Here is a 17383-nt window from a genome sequence, read left to right on the forward strand (position 1 = left end):
ATTCAATAATATTTATTTTAATTCGCCAAATTCTATTATAAAAAGATGATGAGAAGCTAGAATGTGGCTAAATGAATAATGAATTATCTCTCATTTATTCCATCTTGGGAGCCAGTGGGCTAAACCAGCTGCTTGAATATGAAATAGATAAAACAAACCCAGGTCTAATTATTATTCATAACAACCCGTAAGGCCCAGGCGGCAAATATCTGCAGAATCAGTATTTTTGCTTGCAGTTTATCTGATAATATTCATACTGTTCCTTGAGTAGGAGTTTGTAAGCACTGCTTTTACTTGTAGATCTTTAAATTGTCATACTGCTACTTTAACTAAGTAAAGGATCAGAAAAACTGAGAATGATTTAGTTCTTAAAGCCATTAAAGAAAAGTCATCAACAGGCAAACGACAAATGAGAAAGGTTTCCTGTAGCTTCTCACTGACCATATGGAGTGACTATGGCAGAAGTCCAGGGCAGAGATGATTTGTCTGAAGAACTTCCTGGCCTCTTTGGGGGTGAGCCTACCCTTCTTCACCAGGTAATCAAATAACTCTCCGCCAGATACATGCTCCAACACAAGGTACCTGGGTCACAGACAAGAAATAAGTAACATAAAAAACAAAAGGTTTATCTCTGCAGTATATCTTCTATGCCATGTGCTTATTTATCTCGCTTTTGTCTTACAGAACATTCTTCCCTTTTTAATTCAGTGTTGTTTCTGCTCTAGCAGAGATCCAGAAGCAGATTATTTTATGTCAGCAGAAAGGAGAAAGACACAGAGATGTACTCACAGGTATTTGTTATTTTCATAGACATCATGCAGCTTCAGAACATGAGGGTGCTCTATTAGTTTAAGAATAGCTATTTCTCTCTCCACCTGCACAGACGGAGGGAGGGAGAGGTGTAGAGAAAGGTTAAGAGAGAGGGAGAGAGAAAAGAGCAAGTTAGAAATGATAGAAATGGAAATGTCAGACAGAAGAGGAAGGGAAATATGATGTAAGACAGCAAGAGGGAGGACACAAGCATATAAAAAAAGTTGGGTAAAAATTCAGAATAGGCAGACTTGTTTTTCAACTTCTTTTCAATAGTGTGCTACATTTAGTGCAGAATAATCAGAAATAGTAACAAAGTAGAGATGCAATACACAAATTATAATTTAGAACAAAAAGTTCTGAAATTGAAATTGTTAAGAAATCATGAATCAAATGTGCCCTGTTCTAATACCATTATTTACTTTGCGCAAGCTAGTAAGCAGGTCAAAGCCGTAGTAAGCTAGCTCCATTATGCTAGTTACTAATCAAAATGCTAGTTTAAAGCCTGTGTCTTATCTAAACTTTCATGAAGATAAAGACTTGGCATGTACAGAGTGTGACTGTGAATTTCTGGGCCACTATCCAAGTTAAAAATAACAGTTTGGCACAGCCGCTTCTCTTTTGTTTTGTTTGTTTGTCTTTTAACTTTTAATTATAGAAAAATAACCAAACCTTTTAAAAGTATTTTAGCTCTTCACCACACCATCTCTGAACATTTTAACTAGTGCAAAATTGATGTGTCACCGTACATAAACGTGTACCGCTGCAGTAAATATCATCTTACTTTGACAATATGCAGATATCGTTCACGAAGGCCCGTATTAGCTTATAGAGCTATTCTGACAAATTATTAGTGCATCCCCTTTTAGAGCCTGTGTTTTGTTTTGGTTTTTTTTACTCCTGCTTTATGGATGAATAACATTTACAACTCATAGCTAACAAACCTCCAAAGAAATACATAATTACGTAATTTTGCTGCTAACATTTTAGCCTTTTTTAGCAAGCAGCTTCTTAGCTAGCAGGGCTACTATGGTTGAGTCATTTTGTCTCTCAGAGACCATAGTTCAAATTCCACACAGAATTAATAATTGATGTTAATGATGTTTGGTTAGCATCTGAAAACCAAAATAACTTTCTAGGTTTATGAACTAAAACACGGTTTGGATTCAAATATGGCTGCCACTTTTTCAAAGCTCTGTCAAGGTGACGTATCCCTTTTGAAGAGTCCAAAGAGCACAGCTTAAGGCATAAAATCTACTTCCTATTGTAGCACATTACCTGTGTTTAAATGAACCAAAATACTTCTTTTCGGTGACTGTTTCACATTTTGCCTTGAGACCAGGCCGTGTCAGTTGATTCCAGGAGCAGTTTTCTGTAAAACTTATATAGTCACACTTTTTTTTATTAATCTTTGATCAGTCAAATATGATGAAACCAAAGAAAAAAGCTAGTTTTTCTGTCTAAAGGCCATTCTCAAGATTTATCTGACTAAATTCAGTACTTGTACTTCCTTAGACAGGGGCAGACAGCCCTCATATTAGCTATTGCTAAACTTTTTATGCTTATTGCTTATGTTTTATTACAATACATGAAAATATGGATGCCTATTTTTTAAAAGAAATGTAATTTTAAGTGTTCCTTTTAAATATTTATTCATTCATTCAGCTCTAGTAGCTGTCCACAGCATGACCTATTATAGAGCAGAACACGTGGCAGAGAACTAGGCGCAGCATTGATTTTCCTTCCACACTGGAAGATTGATTGCTGGACAGTAAATTCATGTCATGTCTACTGTCTTTTAAATAAACTTTACAGCTGAAAAATATAGTCTGAAATGCCCTAAAAGTTTAAACAAAGACCTTTGTGAGGCCATTTAAGGACTACTTGTTGTCTATGTAAAACACATCTATGAAAAACTGCTTGGTTTAATTGAATACAACAGGACTGTGACGCAAGAAATATATTTTAAGACAGCATAAAACTAAACATATATGAAAAAGTCTGTAGCCACACAGTGATATCTTTATATTTTGGTAGGAAATTGGGAAATATGAGCAGCAATTTATTGAAACATTCAAAAATGTACAGCAATACAGTATATGACGTAAAAAAAATATTGGTCATACTAAATATAAGTCAGCATTTAGTATGACCACATTTATTCTTCACCATAGTCTGAACTCTCTGAGGCCATTTTCTTGTCATTTCTTAAACTAGTCTTCAGGAATAGTCCTCAAGGCTTCTTGAAGGACATCAAAAAAATCTTCTTTGGAAACTGGCTGCCTTTTGTTGTCTGTCAGCATGATTCCACTCTGCTTCAATACAAGTGAGGTCAACTTTCAGATATTGTTCAAGTTTCAAAGAGAGCCACCTAGACTTCTTTTGCGTTTTTGAGATGGTTCTCCTTCTTCAGGTCATTGACTGCAGATAGTTTTTAGGCCTGTCATTTCTTTTGTCCACCACTTGTTTTTAAAGACACACCACACATGACAAGATTTGCCATGTTTTGGAATCACTTTGTTGGTGCAAAAATTTATTTATTTTTGTCTGTCAAACTGTTCTTTGACATTTCATTTTGCATATTCAGCTAAAGAAATTGGTACAAATTATGTGTTTTTGCAGCACTAGCACTAACTCTTTGCTAAGTTGTCCGTTATGTGTGGACACAGCACTGGTTCATCCCTTGAATTTTGTGCCTTTTTAAGCTTGAGTGATTCAGGGCATTTGTCACGTGCTATTGGTGAATGCTGCTTTTTTCCCAACACAGTTATCAGACTATAGAAAGAAAACATTATTTTGTATTGTTCTGATAAAATAAACACACACATGGAAATGGGACAGGAGCAGGTTCGTGATGTTTAAGCCAAACATACCAGATGTGTGATATATATCTGCCTCACCATGAAATCTTGAGCTATCCGGTGTTTTTAGGATGCTGACATTTTTGCACATCTTAAAACATATGCTAGCACCGTGCTGCACGTCTAGCGCCTAAAGTGTGCCTTGTGCAACCTGCCAGTTCTAAAAAAGACATACCCTGTAAAGCTCCAAGCAATCAACCACATTAAAAACGCCAACATGAACAAGCTATTTAGATTTCAGTTCAGTCCAGTGTATTTCTGCTGCAGTTGCTTTCATCAGAGGGCTTAATTAGCAGAATGAAATCATCCCTATTGTTTGGTATACAGAAGCAGTGCCCACACACACTCGGCAGCTCCAAGTTCCAACACACTGCCGGGCTTTTCTTGACAAAAATAAAGACTCATTTTCTGCTGCTATTTCTGCAGAGTGCAAGCTTAACATGATTTGAGCTTGGCAGCCACCATAATGACAGCCACAGTGCACGGCACAGCTAGAAAGACAGCTGGATAAGTAGATGAGGTGAATTTGGAGTGCTGTACCTTCATTAGAACCGATTCAGAGAGCTTCTCTCTGTTGACGATCTTTATGGCCACCTTCTGCCCTGTTATACAGTGGACACCCAACTTCACAAGTCCTGAGAAGCAAGACAGAGGGAGGAGAAGAGAGCATCTGAATATCGCAGATCATGATGCGGTGTGAATAACAGGAAGGAAGGGACGTCATGATTAATTCAAAAAGCTTTATTCTTCCAACTCAGCTTCAAAAAACTGATTTAGAGTTATCTCCATTCTCAGAAACCTCCTCAAAAATGTTTAGCCTTTGGGAGGCCCTTTAAGAAGGCCGTGGAGGGATAAAACTACAGGAGATGAGAAGACTTAGTGTACAGAATAAATACGGATTAAACCATGAGCTTCGATATTACAGAAATGTTAAAGTAGCTTTGCAGTGGGGTGTTACACCCCGGCGCACCTTGCAGACGCCCTGTTTTTTGCGTTACTCTGCAGGGTGCCTACCTGTCTGTCCCTTCCCGAGGGTCTTCTCCAGCCGGTAAGGCCCCACAAACTGACTGGACTGGCCCACCGTCAGCTCTTTGCTGCTCATCCTTCCCGAGATGAAATTCTATTCCAGATATAAGGCAAATCAAGATAGCGCTCGCTCCTGCTCCGTGCGTAATGCCGTAACGCACATTACAGGCGGCTATACGGCGGTGCAGAGAGGAGGAAAGGAGAAGAGAGGAGGTGCGGACTGGTCGTGATCTAAAGCCGGGCCTCGCAGGCTACTCCCATGCAATTGTTTGTCATGCGGTCAGGAGTGAGAACCGGTCCTGTTTCCACTCTGTAAATCCAGAGTCTTTCAAGTCAGTGTTACCAAAGCACAGGAAGCGGCATCATTCAAGGGAAAGGTAGGAAAAGATCAGAGATGAGGACGTGTGAGGTTTAGCCGGTACCAGAGATGGGAGATGTCCACAGAGGTGCGAACAGTCACATTAAACCCACCCCCCTGCTATAAATAACTGTAGTTTAAAGCTGATTGATCCTATATAGCTTATTCAGCTGGCCAAGAGTACAGCAGTAACGAAAAATCTCATTCAGACCTGGACAGGAAGGCTACATTTGCCACAGATTGATTTCTGTAAGAGCAGTCTCAAATATCCGAAGCCAGAATGCCCTGATCGATATCAGGGACCCCCGTTCTTCTGTTGCCGTCCAAAAAAACTGTTTTCATAATCCTCCCGAGCCCATACATTCCCCTCTTCCTGTCAAGTCGGGCCTCATTTGGTCACAATCTGCCTTTCTGTGTAGATGCGGCGTTGCCCAGATAACAATCTATTATCACAAACAGCATCAGCAAGAAGAATGGGTTTTCCAATATCCGGTGCACACTTTGGCTCGCCCCCTCCCCGGCCCTGCATCAGGAAATAGAGGAAGAGGGGGAAGAGCATCAAAAAGGCAAACAGCCTCGGGGGCAGACCGGGCCAGACGGCCGAAAGGCGTGCTGGCTCGGGACAGCTGCAGCGTGGAGAGGTGCGCTCGGTGCGCCGGGGGAAGGATCAGCGCTCAACCCGGTGATTAATCCCGCTTCTAGAAACAACAAGCATCCTCAGCTGGCCTGGTGGTAGCCGACTCCCCGCCTCTCCTCTTCCCCTGCTCCCTCTCCCCCTCCCTCTCTCTTCTTCTCTGTCTTTCCTTTCTTTCTCGCTGGCCGGTTTTGCTCATGATATCACCGCATCTCCTCCCTTAGCCGGCTGCTTCGTGCACAAGGAGCAGAAAAAAAAAACGCTAAATAAGTAAAAACATTTTAGTTTCGAGTCTTTCAGGTAGTCCGAAGTTGGCCGCATCCATGGGAGTGTTTATCATTGACGGGATGTCCTCCTCTACTCTGCCGCTACCCGTTTTTTACCCCTCTTGTTTCCTCCACCTATTACACTCCTCCTCCTCCTTTTCATGGGTCAGCATCAGCATCCGGGTTCCATAGTTCCCGCCCCACCCCTCCCTGGTGCTACGCCTCTACCTCGTCCAACTCCCCACTCCCCCACCCCACCATCCAACTCCCCACCTCCCCCTCACCACCATCCAACTCCCCACCTCCCCCTCACCACCATCCAACTCCCTTCCTCCCCTCCCCACCCATCCTTTTAACTACTGCAAAGTTCCACAAAGTAAAGTAGAAGTTATAGCGCCAGTTATAATGCAGTCAGTCACGCAATCGATGTGCACATGTTCAGCACACAGAAAAATCTGTTTGGCAAAACTTTTGAACAACACATAGATGAAGAAAGTGTAAAAGTTCGATTGTATTGTTTCTTTGTTTTTCTGCAGGTTAGATGGCAGCTGCTGTCCAGGTTCTGGTTTTAGATTTTATTACTGTATATGACTGCAAAATTGGATGCACTGTAACAGGATCATTCCATATTAAATGAATCCAGTCTGCCAGTTGTTAACCCCTCAGAATCAGCTTTTTATTTTTCTTTTAATACCTGTCTCGGTTACAGGAAACACTGAAGTAAACGAGGTGGGCATCAAGAACATAATACTACCAGGGTAAAATTTGAAAGGATAACACTGAAAGCACTGAAGGCTCCAAAGTGAGTGTTAAAAATGAAAAAATGAGTGTACTGTATTCAACAAATGGAAGGAGTCACAGCCAGAAGACAAGTCTGGTGTCAAAGTGTAGATTAAAAGAAGAACTTTCATATACTATAACTTGGTTTGACCAGCCGCTTATACCTGTCCCACATGCTGTTATCCTTTAACATTTACCCAGAAAGCTCTGTTTCAGTTTTTCTTCTAATGCTAATGCTAATCCCCCCATATTTAAGAAGTTATGAACGTTTAAGATTGCAGATAAATAAATAAATGAAAATTTAATTAAAAATAAATATGTAAATAAATGAAAAACAGCCAACTCAGACCTGAGGACCGTTACTGCATCTAAGAAACAAAAATGCAATGGTAAATTTTTGTATGCTTTCAACGGTTACGCCAAAGTTGCTATACTAAAAAAAATATCTGATTCTGTGGGTGTCAGGTGGGAGGCACTTACTAATAAATTTCTAATTTGCTTGACTGTCACAGAAATTCAAACTTACAAATATTTTGGGCACTTTGTCATTAATTGTGAAATATATTTTCTGATTACTGAAGTTGAAAATAATTGCAGGAGTTCAGCAAGGCTCTATACTAGGGCCACTCCTCCTCCTACTTGTGGTTGCTAAGAGACGACCTCCCAGTTTGAAAAAACGAATCCAACAGGATTTAATCAACCCCCAAACACTCCCAAGTTAAATGTCCAACAGCTGACTTTGTGTCAGCTGCCTTTTTAGAGTTTGGCAAAAAGAAAACCCCCACCACCGCTTTTTGCTCTTTTGTAACTACTGTGTGGTCTGGCAGCCTGGGATTATTTTATAATGCAGCCTTTATACTCTATTAAGGCTTAAAGTTAGGGGTGTGGCTTCTTAGACTGACAGATGGATCCTAAAAGTGGTGACTTGTGGCCTTGCTGTGTGCAGAACCTCTCCTCCACTAAGTGGAGTCACTGTTTTTGTGGTGCTGGTCCTTTTTAGGTGTGTTTTTGTCGGAATTATCTAACAAATAATGCTTTGTTGCTAATACAAACAGCCTATCCTAGAGGTCTGTGCTCTTGGTGAGTTCAATTCTGATATATGTATGCTCGGCTATTTAGCACCAGTGAGCAGGTATTTGTGACTAGTGTGCTTTGCAACCTTTACTGTTGCTTGTTGATATCTAAGCATGATAACTTAGCACTCGACCCTCTTGTACAAATATGTGCACTTCTGACTCAACCCCCCTCAACATGGCCTAAACACTGACTGCTAGCAAAAACCAATGTGTGACTTTGTGCTGGTCTCTTACATACAGTTTGTGGTGATCATGCTGATTGTTGTTGTTCTGTTTTCCATCTTAAGAATTTGCTTGCATGACTTTATTCCACCTAAAATACTTTGAGTGCTTCCTTAAGATCCAGCTTGCACTCAAACGTCTCTCTGTGACAGGACTGGCAGCCCCAAAACACTGGAATCAGTTTTTTAATGAAGAATAAAATCTATAAACCCACTCACAGCAGTAGCTATTACGGGCTATCAGCCATACTTCACTAAGCTTGTAGCAGTGAGCATTTGATTTCTAGGAGGAAACGTTACTCTGTTATTGGAGGATAAAGCAATGGGGTCAAAAGCAAGAAATCAATCAAGTAAGTGGACAATAAAATCTTTAATAGCAGTTGTTTCCAGGGTCAGGAATAACTTGGCTTACAGGCACATGGTTTGCACATAAGCAGTGTATATATAGCAGCACTCTAGTTTCTTTTCTTTCATTGCTAATCTAGTTCACAACTGATGTTAAGACTAGAGTGTGGCCAGCCATGCTTGAAACATTTAGCATTAGGCTGATCTGTCAAAGGTGTATGAAGTGCTTCATGTATAGCAGACGTCAGTGATGCACACACACACACACACACACACACACACACACACACACACACACACACACACACACACACACACACACACACACACACACACAAAACCAACGCAAAACCACTGGGTGCTGCATCACTGTATGTGATTAAATTTCCACATTGTGATAACTGTATGACGTGTCCAAATCTTAATCCCTTTTAATCTTAATCTGTGGATAGAGTCAGGTTGATGTAGCTCAGATTATCCTACAGTGCTTTGTGAGTCTGTAAGTCCACTCATGCCAGGTTATCTTTTGTGTCACAGATGCTGTTTTTATCTCATTGCACATTAAAATTCTACATTTGTGCACATTATTCATTAGTCAAAGATAGAGGAGCACAAAACTTGATTTTCACAAGAGTAAAATAAATCTTTTGTTTTCATAGACGAGTCTGTATAACTGCTGGTGTAAGTGCATTTTCCAACCACAGGGTGGTGCTGTTAGGCTACTACACTAGCGTCTTTCTTTTTTCTCCTGATGGAAAGTTGCAGTGTCCATCAGTTTTATAAAAGATTTGAAATTTTGACACATCAGACCACATGGCAGTTTTCTGCCTTAGCCAATGTTAAATGATTCATTAACAGAGAAGAAAGGAGCAAGTCTGAATCTTGTTTATATCTGGCTTTGCATTTCTGAGCGTATGGGCAGGTGATCTTCATCCTTCCTTACCCGCCGTGTATCTTATAGCACTTCATTCCAATGGTTATAGCCTAAAGCGTAGTGGTTTCAAAATGTGGGAGCTTGGCGTGTGCCTGACCAGGTGCCACCAGACCAAGGTTTGTCCACCAAATGCACACCATCAGGCTCCCGTGCAATATCTGGCTCCAAGAGGAGCTCGAATCCATACAGTTCAGTCACTGTGTGAAGCTGGAACCAGTCTGGCATAAATTGGTAGCAACCTGGTTGCCAGAATCAAAGGGATGCACAAACATCCGTCGTGACCTCATTTATAGCACCAAAGAAATACATGCAGCTACATGTCTGTGCAGCTACATAGGCTGGTATCTGCACAGACCAAGGAGGACTACTTCATAATATATATTAAAATGTTTGCTCACACACACACACACACACACACACACACACACACACACACACACACACACACACACACACACACACACACACACACACACACACACACACACACACTTCCCCTTTTAGGCTCTTCTCTTGAGAGTCAGACAGAAATACTGCATCTCCTCCCCTCAGGGGAATCTTCCTGAGGCATTTAGCATTTAGGTTGTTGGACACGGTATATCTGATGTCAAGCACAGAGCAGGCAGTTCGACACTGTGTTCCTGTAACATATGCTCCACGTTATGATTGATGTTACTATTTCTGGTGCTGAAGAAAGGGTCCTTATCAGGGCCGTGCAGAGAGGTTTAAAGGGGCGGGTGCTCAAAGTTAAAAAGGGGCACATTGAACCAGGCTGAATAACAACAACACACATTCATCAAGAATCTAATATGGGAAGGGCAGGGCTGTGTTGATCTGAGACTGTAGACATTAAAAAGTCCATAGGAGAGATGGTAGCTGATTAAACAAGAGTCATGAGATAATAACAAAATGCAAAGATTGGTGACAGCGCTTGGAACCATAAGGCAACGAAAAACTGTGAGAAATAATTTAGGCTCTGCCTGTGAATCACTCTTTGCTTCTCTTCTTCCTTCCATCGCATCATTTCATATATCACTCTCCACTTGCTGTCTATGTGAGAACAAGGCACAACTTGCTATTGCAATAAACTATAATCTAATTATCCACACCTAACAACTCTTGCACTTAATCTAAATGATGACAGAAAAATGTTATAGCCCTGCCTTTAGTAGCCTCACACAGCTCCTGCTGTTTCCTCCTCATGTCCTTACCAGCCATGTCTGGACAATGTTATATCATGAGTAATATTTTTTTTTTAAATCCATCTAAATAAAACACACACATGCACGCACACACAGTGACATTTTAGACCTTCTTCAGAATACTGTATATACTATGGGCATCACTGTGCTGATCCAGAATCCTTACATTATTATTTATTACTAGGGCTACAATAATAAAGCAATGAGGAGGGGGAAGTAATAAATATGAAATAATATCATTATGATGATTCCATTTGTTTCACTATCCACTCTGTGCAGGGCAAAGCTTATTACATTTTTAAACTGTAGAGATACAATCATTTTACTGCTGTAAAATCCACATTTTGTCTTGTAACCCACCTAAAATTTGCCTCATGAAAATGAACTGCTGTTCCCAAAGAATATCAGTAGGTGGCACTATTAGATTGTTTAGTGCTTGTGAACTTGAGTTGAGAACTATAGAGAAGGAGAATAGCGCTAAGGCTACGTATGCTGGTCGGAGCTACTCACCGAGTTTTTCTTTAATCCTTGTTCAAAAAAAAGGTTGTGTGTGAAGCCACAAATTGGATTTTACTTTTCCGCTTGTTGGGAAACGCGGACACTTTTTGTTGATGCTGATGTACCTCTGTTTTTGTGTTTTTTGTTCATTTCCGGTGAGTTGACTAACTGTGCTAGCATAGCAAGCTAATCGTTAGCTAATCATTAGCTTAGTATAATGTAAATTTCATGTGTTCCTTTTAAGTGCTGTATTATCTTTTTATTTCTTCACTTGTGAATGTTTTAAACCAATCGGAAATATTTCTTTGGAAGCTAGTAGGTAAGTTTTATTTATTGTAATGAGATGATAAATATGAGCAGTCTTTGGCTAAATAGTACTGCGACCACGTTTTGCACTTTCCTCGTGCATCAGTAATGTACATTCTCTCAATTCATTGGATTGATGTGACTGCTGTTCACAAAATATGAGATTTGAGTTAAATTTGTATGATGTGGAAATTGTTTTAAGGTTCTTTGATTAATTTTATTATTGATTGCATTAAGTCATTATATACAAAGAGTGAGAGACATTTGGTCACTAGTGTTGATTAAGTTGTTATTAGAGCTGGGCGATATGAGATTTTTTCATATCACTATATGTTTTTTTCATTTCAGGCGATAACGATATCTATCACGATATAAGCCAAATAACTATATTTGTAAGATTTAAATGTGCCGTTGCTCACAAGTAAAATGTGAAATAATCAGCAGCTTGTTTTTATTTAAATATTATTTCCCATAATAAGTTCAACAGGGTAGATGTACTTAAGGAACATGAGACTTTTTCAGATAGATAAAGGCAAATATTGCAAACTACACAAAAGGCAGCCGCTAAAGCGTTTAAGTTTCAAAATAGAACAAACGAAACAGACTAAATTGTCAATTCCACTTAGAAACAAAATATTAATTCTAAAAATAAATCTTAGTTTGTTTTACAGAAGAACAGACAAAACTGACTAACTTTTGTCAATATCAAATAAACTGAGAACTAAAAGGAAATTCTCAATCTCTCCTTGTTGTATAGCTTAGCTTTTCAAACAGTTTTAACAGTTACTTTAGTCTGACAAAAGCCGAATGACGAATTAGCGCTTCCAGTCAGAGACTGAGGCTACATCCACACGTACACGGGTATTTTTTAGGGGTGCAACGATATTCGTATCGATATTGAACCGTTCGATACAGTGCTTTCGGTTCGGTACGCATATGTATCGAACAATACAACATTTGTAATTTATTTTATCAATTTTCCTTCTGACGATGCTGTCTGTGTTGAGCGCTCAGTGAATCTGTGTTCGACTACTCCGCCTAGGCTGCACTGTCCAGCGCAGATCCACTGAGCGCTCAACACAGACAGCATCGTCAGAAGGAAGAGCGCAGGGCACCTCCCCCACCCTCATTCAGATCTGGCGTTTGGAATTATTTTGGTTTTCATGTGACGTATGACCCTGAAGGTAAGCGAGTCATGGACTAAAGTAAAACAGTATGTTGGATGTGCCATGCAATGCTCAATTACATTGGTGTGAACTAGTGTGTTAGCGCAGTTAGCTCGTTAACGTGTTGGCCGTCTAGCCCCATGCACAGAGCGATCGGCGGTAGCTCGTTAACGGAGATTTGCCGTGTTGTGGCGTTAAGGTCATTTCAACGAGATTAACCTGAAAGCACTAGTGGGAACACAACGAATATGACTGCACATTTACCCCGACATCATCCTAGTGCAAAGACAAGTGGAAGCAGACAAAAAAAAGCAAGCATGCTACTAACTTTAGCCGAGTCATTTAGACAGCTGTTAGCACATGATTCTCCTTATGCTGCTGAGAATATAGCCCAGAAGAAGCGGATAGTATAGCTTTTATTTTGGAAAGAGACATTTCTCTGTAATAAACTCTCTTTTCCAAAGATGAGTGATTCCTCAATCAGATACAGGGCTTGCAATATCGCTAGCCCGACGTCCCGGAGCTAGCGATTTTTTCAGTCGGGCTACCAAAATCTATCTCTGCCCTGCCCGTCGGGCTATTGTAGGAAAAATATATGTCAATGCTTTTGCATTCTTTCAGAAATGTAGCTGGGTAATTATATCATTGGCATCGGTGAGCCACTGTCAATATGTGACATATTGAAGTCGCGTTTGAATTTGCGCTTGTTTTTTTGCTTTCACTTTGCAATCATGCGAACTGTGTATAGAGAGCGACAGCACTGATCTGTGAGTGATGATAATTTGTGCACCAATTCCTCTGACATCGTCTTATTAATCGTTAGCTTACTATGCAAACATGACAAGTGAAATCTCCCGCAGCAAGCTTAAACATGTGAGAGGTTGATCACGCAGAGAATCGCTGAGCTTATGTGAGTGAGTGTGTAAAAGCATTTCAGTTCTGCTGAGCCAAATAAGACAGGTCAGGGTGAAGAAGTGACAGCCAAAGAAAAGCTTACCACAAAACGGAGAAATTATGACAAATCAGACTATAAGGCAAAAAGAAAGTGCAGCTTTATGGTTTCATGGACAAAAGAATTTCTGTGGCTGCAATATGACGAGCTAAATAACCAGGGCTGCACATAAGTGGTCCGCAAGTGCGCATTCGCTGTCAAAATAAAAAACACGCACAAGGGTTAGGGTTAAATTTAAAAACTGTACTTTTGAGTTAAAATATATATTTATAATTTTAATAAATGACAAATTAAAAATGCATGAACATTTTTTTGTATCGAAAAAATATCGAACCGTGACACCAAAGTATCGAACCGAACCGAACCGTGAATTTTGTGTATCGTTGCACCCCTAGTATTTTTGAAAACGGAGATTTTCCGTTTTCGTTTTAAAAATAATCCCGTCCACACATAAAGGCAGAAATGAAGGAAAACGCTGCTATGAACATGCCAAAGCAGCAGGTGGCGCTAGATTCCTAACCGTGCCGAAATGTTGGCCAATCAGAAGTCTAGAAGCCTCGGTGGGAAAAAGTAAACAAAGCTGGGGCATAGAAGCAGAACAGAGTCGTATGTGTGGAGGGACAGTAACTGTGTGTGTATGTAAGCATTTAAACACTGCAGAGAGTAGAATTAACAGTATTGTAGAAATTCATTTCACCGAAACAATAACGTGGCGCACAGTGTGACGCATGCACCAGTTTATTGTATTTCCAGACTTGCTTTCGGCACAATTTACAGTGCACGCTACTCTGTTTTTTGTCAGACTTGAAATAGCCGAAATACCTTCACACTACGGAACTTCTCTGGCTCTTCCGTTCGACAATCTCTCCGGCGTTGGAACCATCATCTGTTTTCTCTTCGGTCACGCTCGGTTGATTTTTCTAGTCGGCACACTCATTTCCTCCATTACGCGCTGGCTCCATTACCCGCTGGCTGCTTCCCAAACAAACACACGTGCGGCTTGGCACTTGTGCTGTACGTAACAAGTCACGCGACGTGACGCTGCGGCTGTGATTGGTTCGGCTCTGCGCTACTTAATTTGGATTGGCTGACCTGTTTTTTTTGTTTTTTGTTTTTTTTTTTTTAACAGGACAAGAGCGGCGAGGTCTATCGCGATAGCTTAATTTCTCTATCGAGTAAAAGTTATATCGCGATACATATCGTTATCGTTCTATCGCCCAGCTCTAGTTGTTATATGATATTCATGTAAAATATGTTCACTGCCCTGTGCAGGTTGGTTTTTTTTGTTGGAGTCTAAAGTTGCGAGCCAGGATTCCGGATCCCCAGCTGCGATGCAGGAAAGATTTCCAGCCTACTTAGAAGTGACAACTGCGTTACTTCTTGACAGATAAGCTTATGAGATCTCAGAACAATACACTACCCGGGTAGTACTACTAACATTAACACTATACACACACACACTCACACGCCTGAACTGAAAAGACTGAAAAGAACTCTGAACACTGAACTCTGAACTCTAAAACTGAATACACAGACTGACAAATATGGACAATTGGAACTGTTGTGAACTGTTGAATGACTGTTTTTGGTTTTGTTTTGAATAAATGTTGACTGTTCTTTTAGCTGTGTGTCATTCGCTCCTTAGTCGATTCCTAGAGACCATAAGCCTAAGATCCTAACTTTCTCTACATTCAGTAGTGGTAAAGTATCGTGTGTTACAGTCTTATTTAAAATATAAATCTAATATAATCTGCTTCTTAATGTATGTTCTTTAAAATACAGCGTGTGTTTTTTAATATATTATAATTATAATAATGCACAATTATGTGGACATGCATATTAGATCGTTTTTTAGTGAAATATAATCCCTCCAGAAAGGCAGGAAAAGCGCTGTAACTTACTTTAAAACTAAATATGTTCCCTAAAACGGTGACAGAGATACAGACCCATGACAGCCTTACACAGGTAGCCAGCAGCTATGACCAGCACTACCTGTGCAGTTAATAAAAGGACAGGTAATGTTTGTCGCGCTGTTGCACACACAGCACGCTCGTTTGTTTCAGTTCGTCAGTTGCAACAAGACAGCTTACCAACGTGTACGTAATAAGCTAATACTCCTGTGTGCTACACACTACAGTGTACGCTGTACACCTACTTACTGGTTTTGTCGCATCAGTCTGTGTCTCTGAGTTAACTTGTGTTTCTCCTACAGTTCCGGACCGCTAAAAATGCGCGTGCTCTTTGTGAGCTCGTTCCCGGCTCGTAACCAGCGCGTTCTGCCGTCGAGGGCGATCATTGGTTAAATGTGATCATGTGACTGATGCGAGCCAGATCCTTTTATTTAGCAAAACTGTGATTAATAGTTAAATATTATTGTTGAGGAGCACAGACAGGACTCCGCACGCACACACACATTAAAAATAATAATAATTTAAAAAAAAAAGTTGCCTCAACAAAAGGGCACCTTGGGCACCCATCAGGAAAGGGGCGGGTGCTCAAGCCCCTCTAGCCCCCCCGCTGCACGTGCCTGGTCCTTATACAGTCAGGCCTACAGACTGACTGTGGACATTACAGGGATACATGTGCATCTGTGTTTGAGAATGTAGGACATGATGTGTCCTGTCAGGTGTTGATAGCTGGGGAATATTTCTGGAAACATAGCGGGGCTGCTCTGACAATATGTGCATATGTGTAACGTTGCATAATGTGGGCTGCTGGTCACATTTTCTTCAGTACAGTTGACTTAGACTCTCTGAGTTCCAGATCAGCAGAGGTTATAATCTTAACCCTGCCTTCAACTCATCACAGAAGACCCCTTAGAGCTCAGCGGGTTAAACAGGAAAGACAATTTCAAAGAAGAAAGAAGACCTTATGGAAAGTGAGCGGAGGGTCTTTGGCTCCCTCTTGTGCTCACTATGGGTACTTTTACAAATAAAAGAAGTGGATACAACTAGGGCTGGGCCATATTATACCGTTCACGGTAATACCGGTATAATGTTAGGCAACGATAGGAAAATGAAATATCGCGATAGAATGGGAGTAAAACGCGCATGCGCAGTGCCTTTGTTTTCATACGCACATGGCCTTATTGATTCCAGTCGCCCCAAATGACGTCACCACGTTGCGGAGCGTCATTTACCTGGCAGGAAACACGGCGCCAGCGGCTCAAATGCTCAAAAGCTTGGTTATACTTTACGAGAACGGATGACAACAGGGCAACTTGCAATACTTGCAAAGTAGATATTTCATTTAAGGGAGGAAACACTACGAATATGCAAAAGCATTTGCTCACAAAACACGTGATAACCTTAAATGAATGTCGTGTTTTTAATTCCGCTCCAGACTCGTGAATCTCAACCCAGCAGCAGCGGTAACATTTGCACGTCCTCTCCCGTTAATGCGGCAGGTAAATAATCAACTAACAGTGCATATTATGTTAGCGCGATCTGCCTTATTACAAAACCTGCCATTACTGTGCATTTAGGTGACCATGATGGGAGAGACAGAGTCTGGCTCAGATGCTGGCAGTTCTCGCTGCAGTCTACCGGTAGCGTCTCCTTTCAGGCCAGGATAGACGAATGTCACCGAGCAGTGACTAAGTTTGTGGTCAAAGGCTTGCACCCATTTGCCACAGCAGATGCCCCCGATTTCACTTTGGTAAGTGAATGTGTTTAATTGTAGGCAGGGACATTTCTGGATATTCTTGTGTAATTGCTACAGAATAATTTATGTTACACTTTGTTATTGCTACAGAAGAATATTTATTTTATTATTTTACATTTACATTTTTTTTCCTGGGGACCCTGTGACACCCCATTGAAGAGCCGTAGGCTGGATCTCTTAAGATCTCACTGTTGGGTTTGTAAGGCCATGTTACTCCTAAATTTCTATCTTGTTCAAAGAGAAGATATAAAACAAAGTTCTAAGCTAATCGACCTTAGTGTTCTC

General features: G+C 40.7%; 1 protein-coding gene and 1 long non-coding RNA gene across 4 annotated transcripts in view; one reads left to right on the forward strand and one right to left on the reverse strand.

Moving 5' to 3' along the window:
- LOC146670849 (serine/threonine-protein kinase BRSK1-like) overlaps nt 1–6093 on the reverse strand; it is a 37161-nt gene extending 31068 nt beyond the window's left edge. For 2 of the 3 annotated variants that reach the window (XM_085402947.1, XM_085402946.1), the window contains exons 1-4: nt 4686–6093; nt 4212–4306; nt 790–875; nt 442–582 (exon numbers count right to left, since the gene is read on the reverse strand). In XM_085402947.1, coding sequence (XP_085259073.1) covers nt 442–582; nt 790–875; nt 4212–4306; nt 4686–4773 — 410 coding nt within the window. In that variant the 5' untranslated portion in view covers nt 4774–6093. The remainder of the gene's footprint in view (nt 1–441; nt 583–789; nt 876–4211; nt 4307–4685) is intronic. The other variant, XM_085402948.1, reaches the window with a different exon arrangement.
- The window catches only part of LOC146670845 (uncharacterized), a 372233-nt gene that overhangs the window by 170496 nt on the left and 184354 nt on the right, over nt 1–17383 (forward strand). The gene's annotated exons all lie outside the window — the stretch shown is intronic.

Source organism: Rhamphochromis longiceps, linkage group LG4 (genome assembly GCF_057381845.1).
Source record: "Rhamphochromis longiceps isolate RC_006_pf linkage group LG4, R_longiceps_female_GT1.1, whole genome shotgun sequence".
NCBI classification, from domain to species: domain Eukaryota; kingdom Metazoa; phylum Chordata; class Actinopteri; order Cichliformes; family Cichlidae; genus Rhamphochromis; species Rhamphochromis longiceps.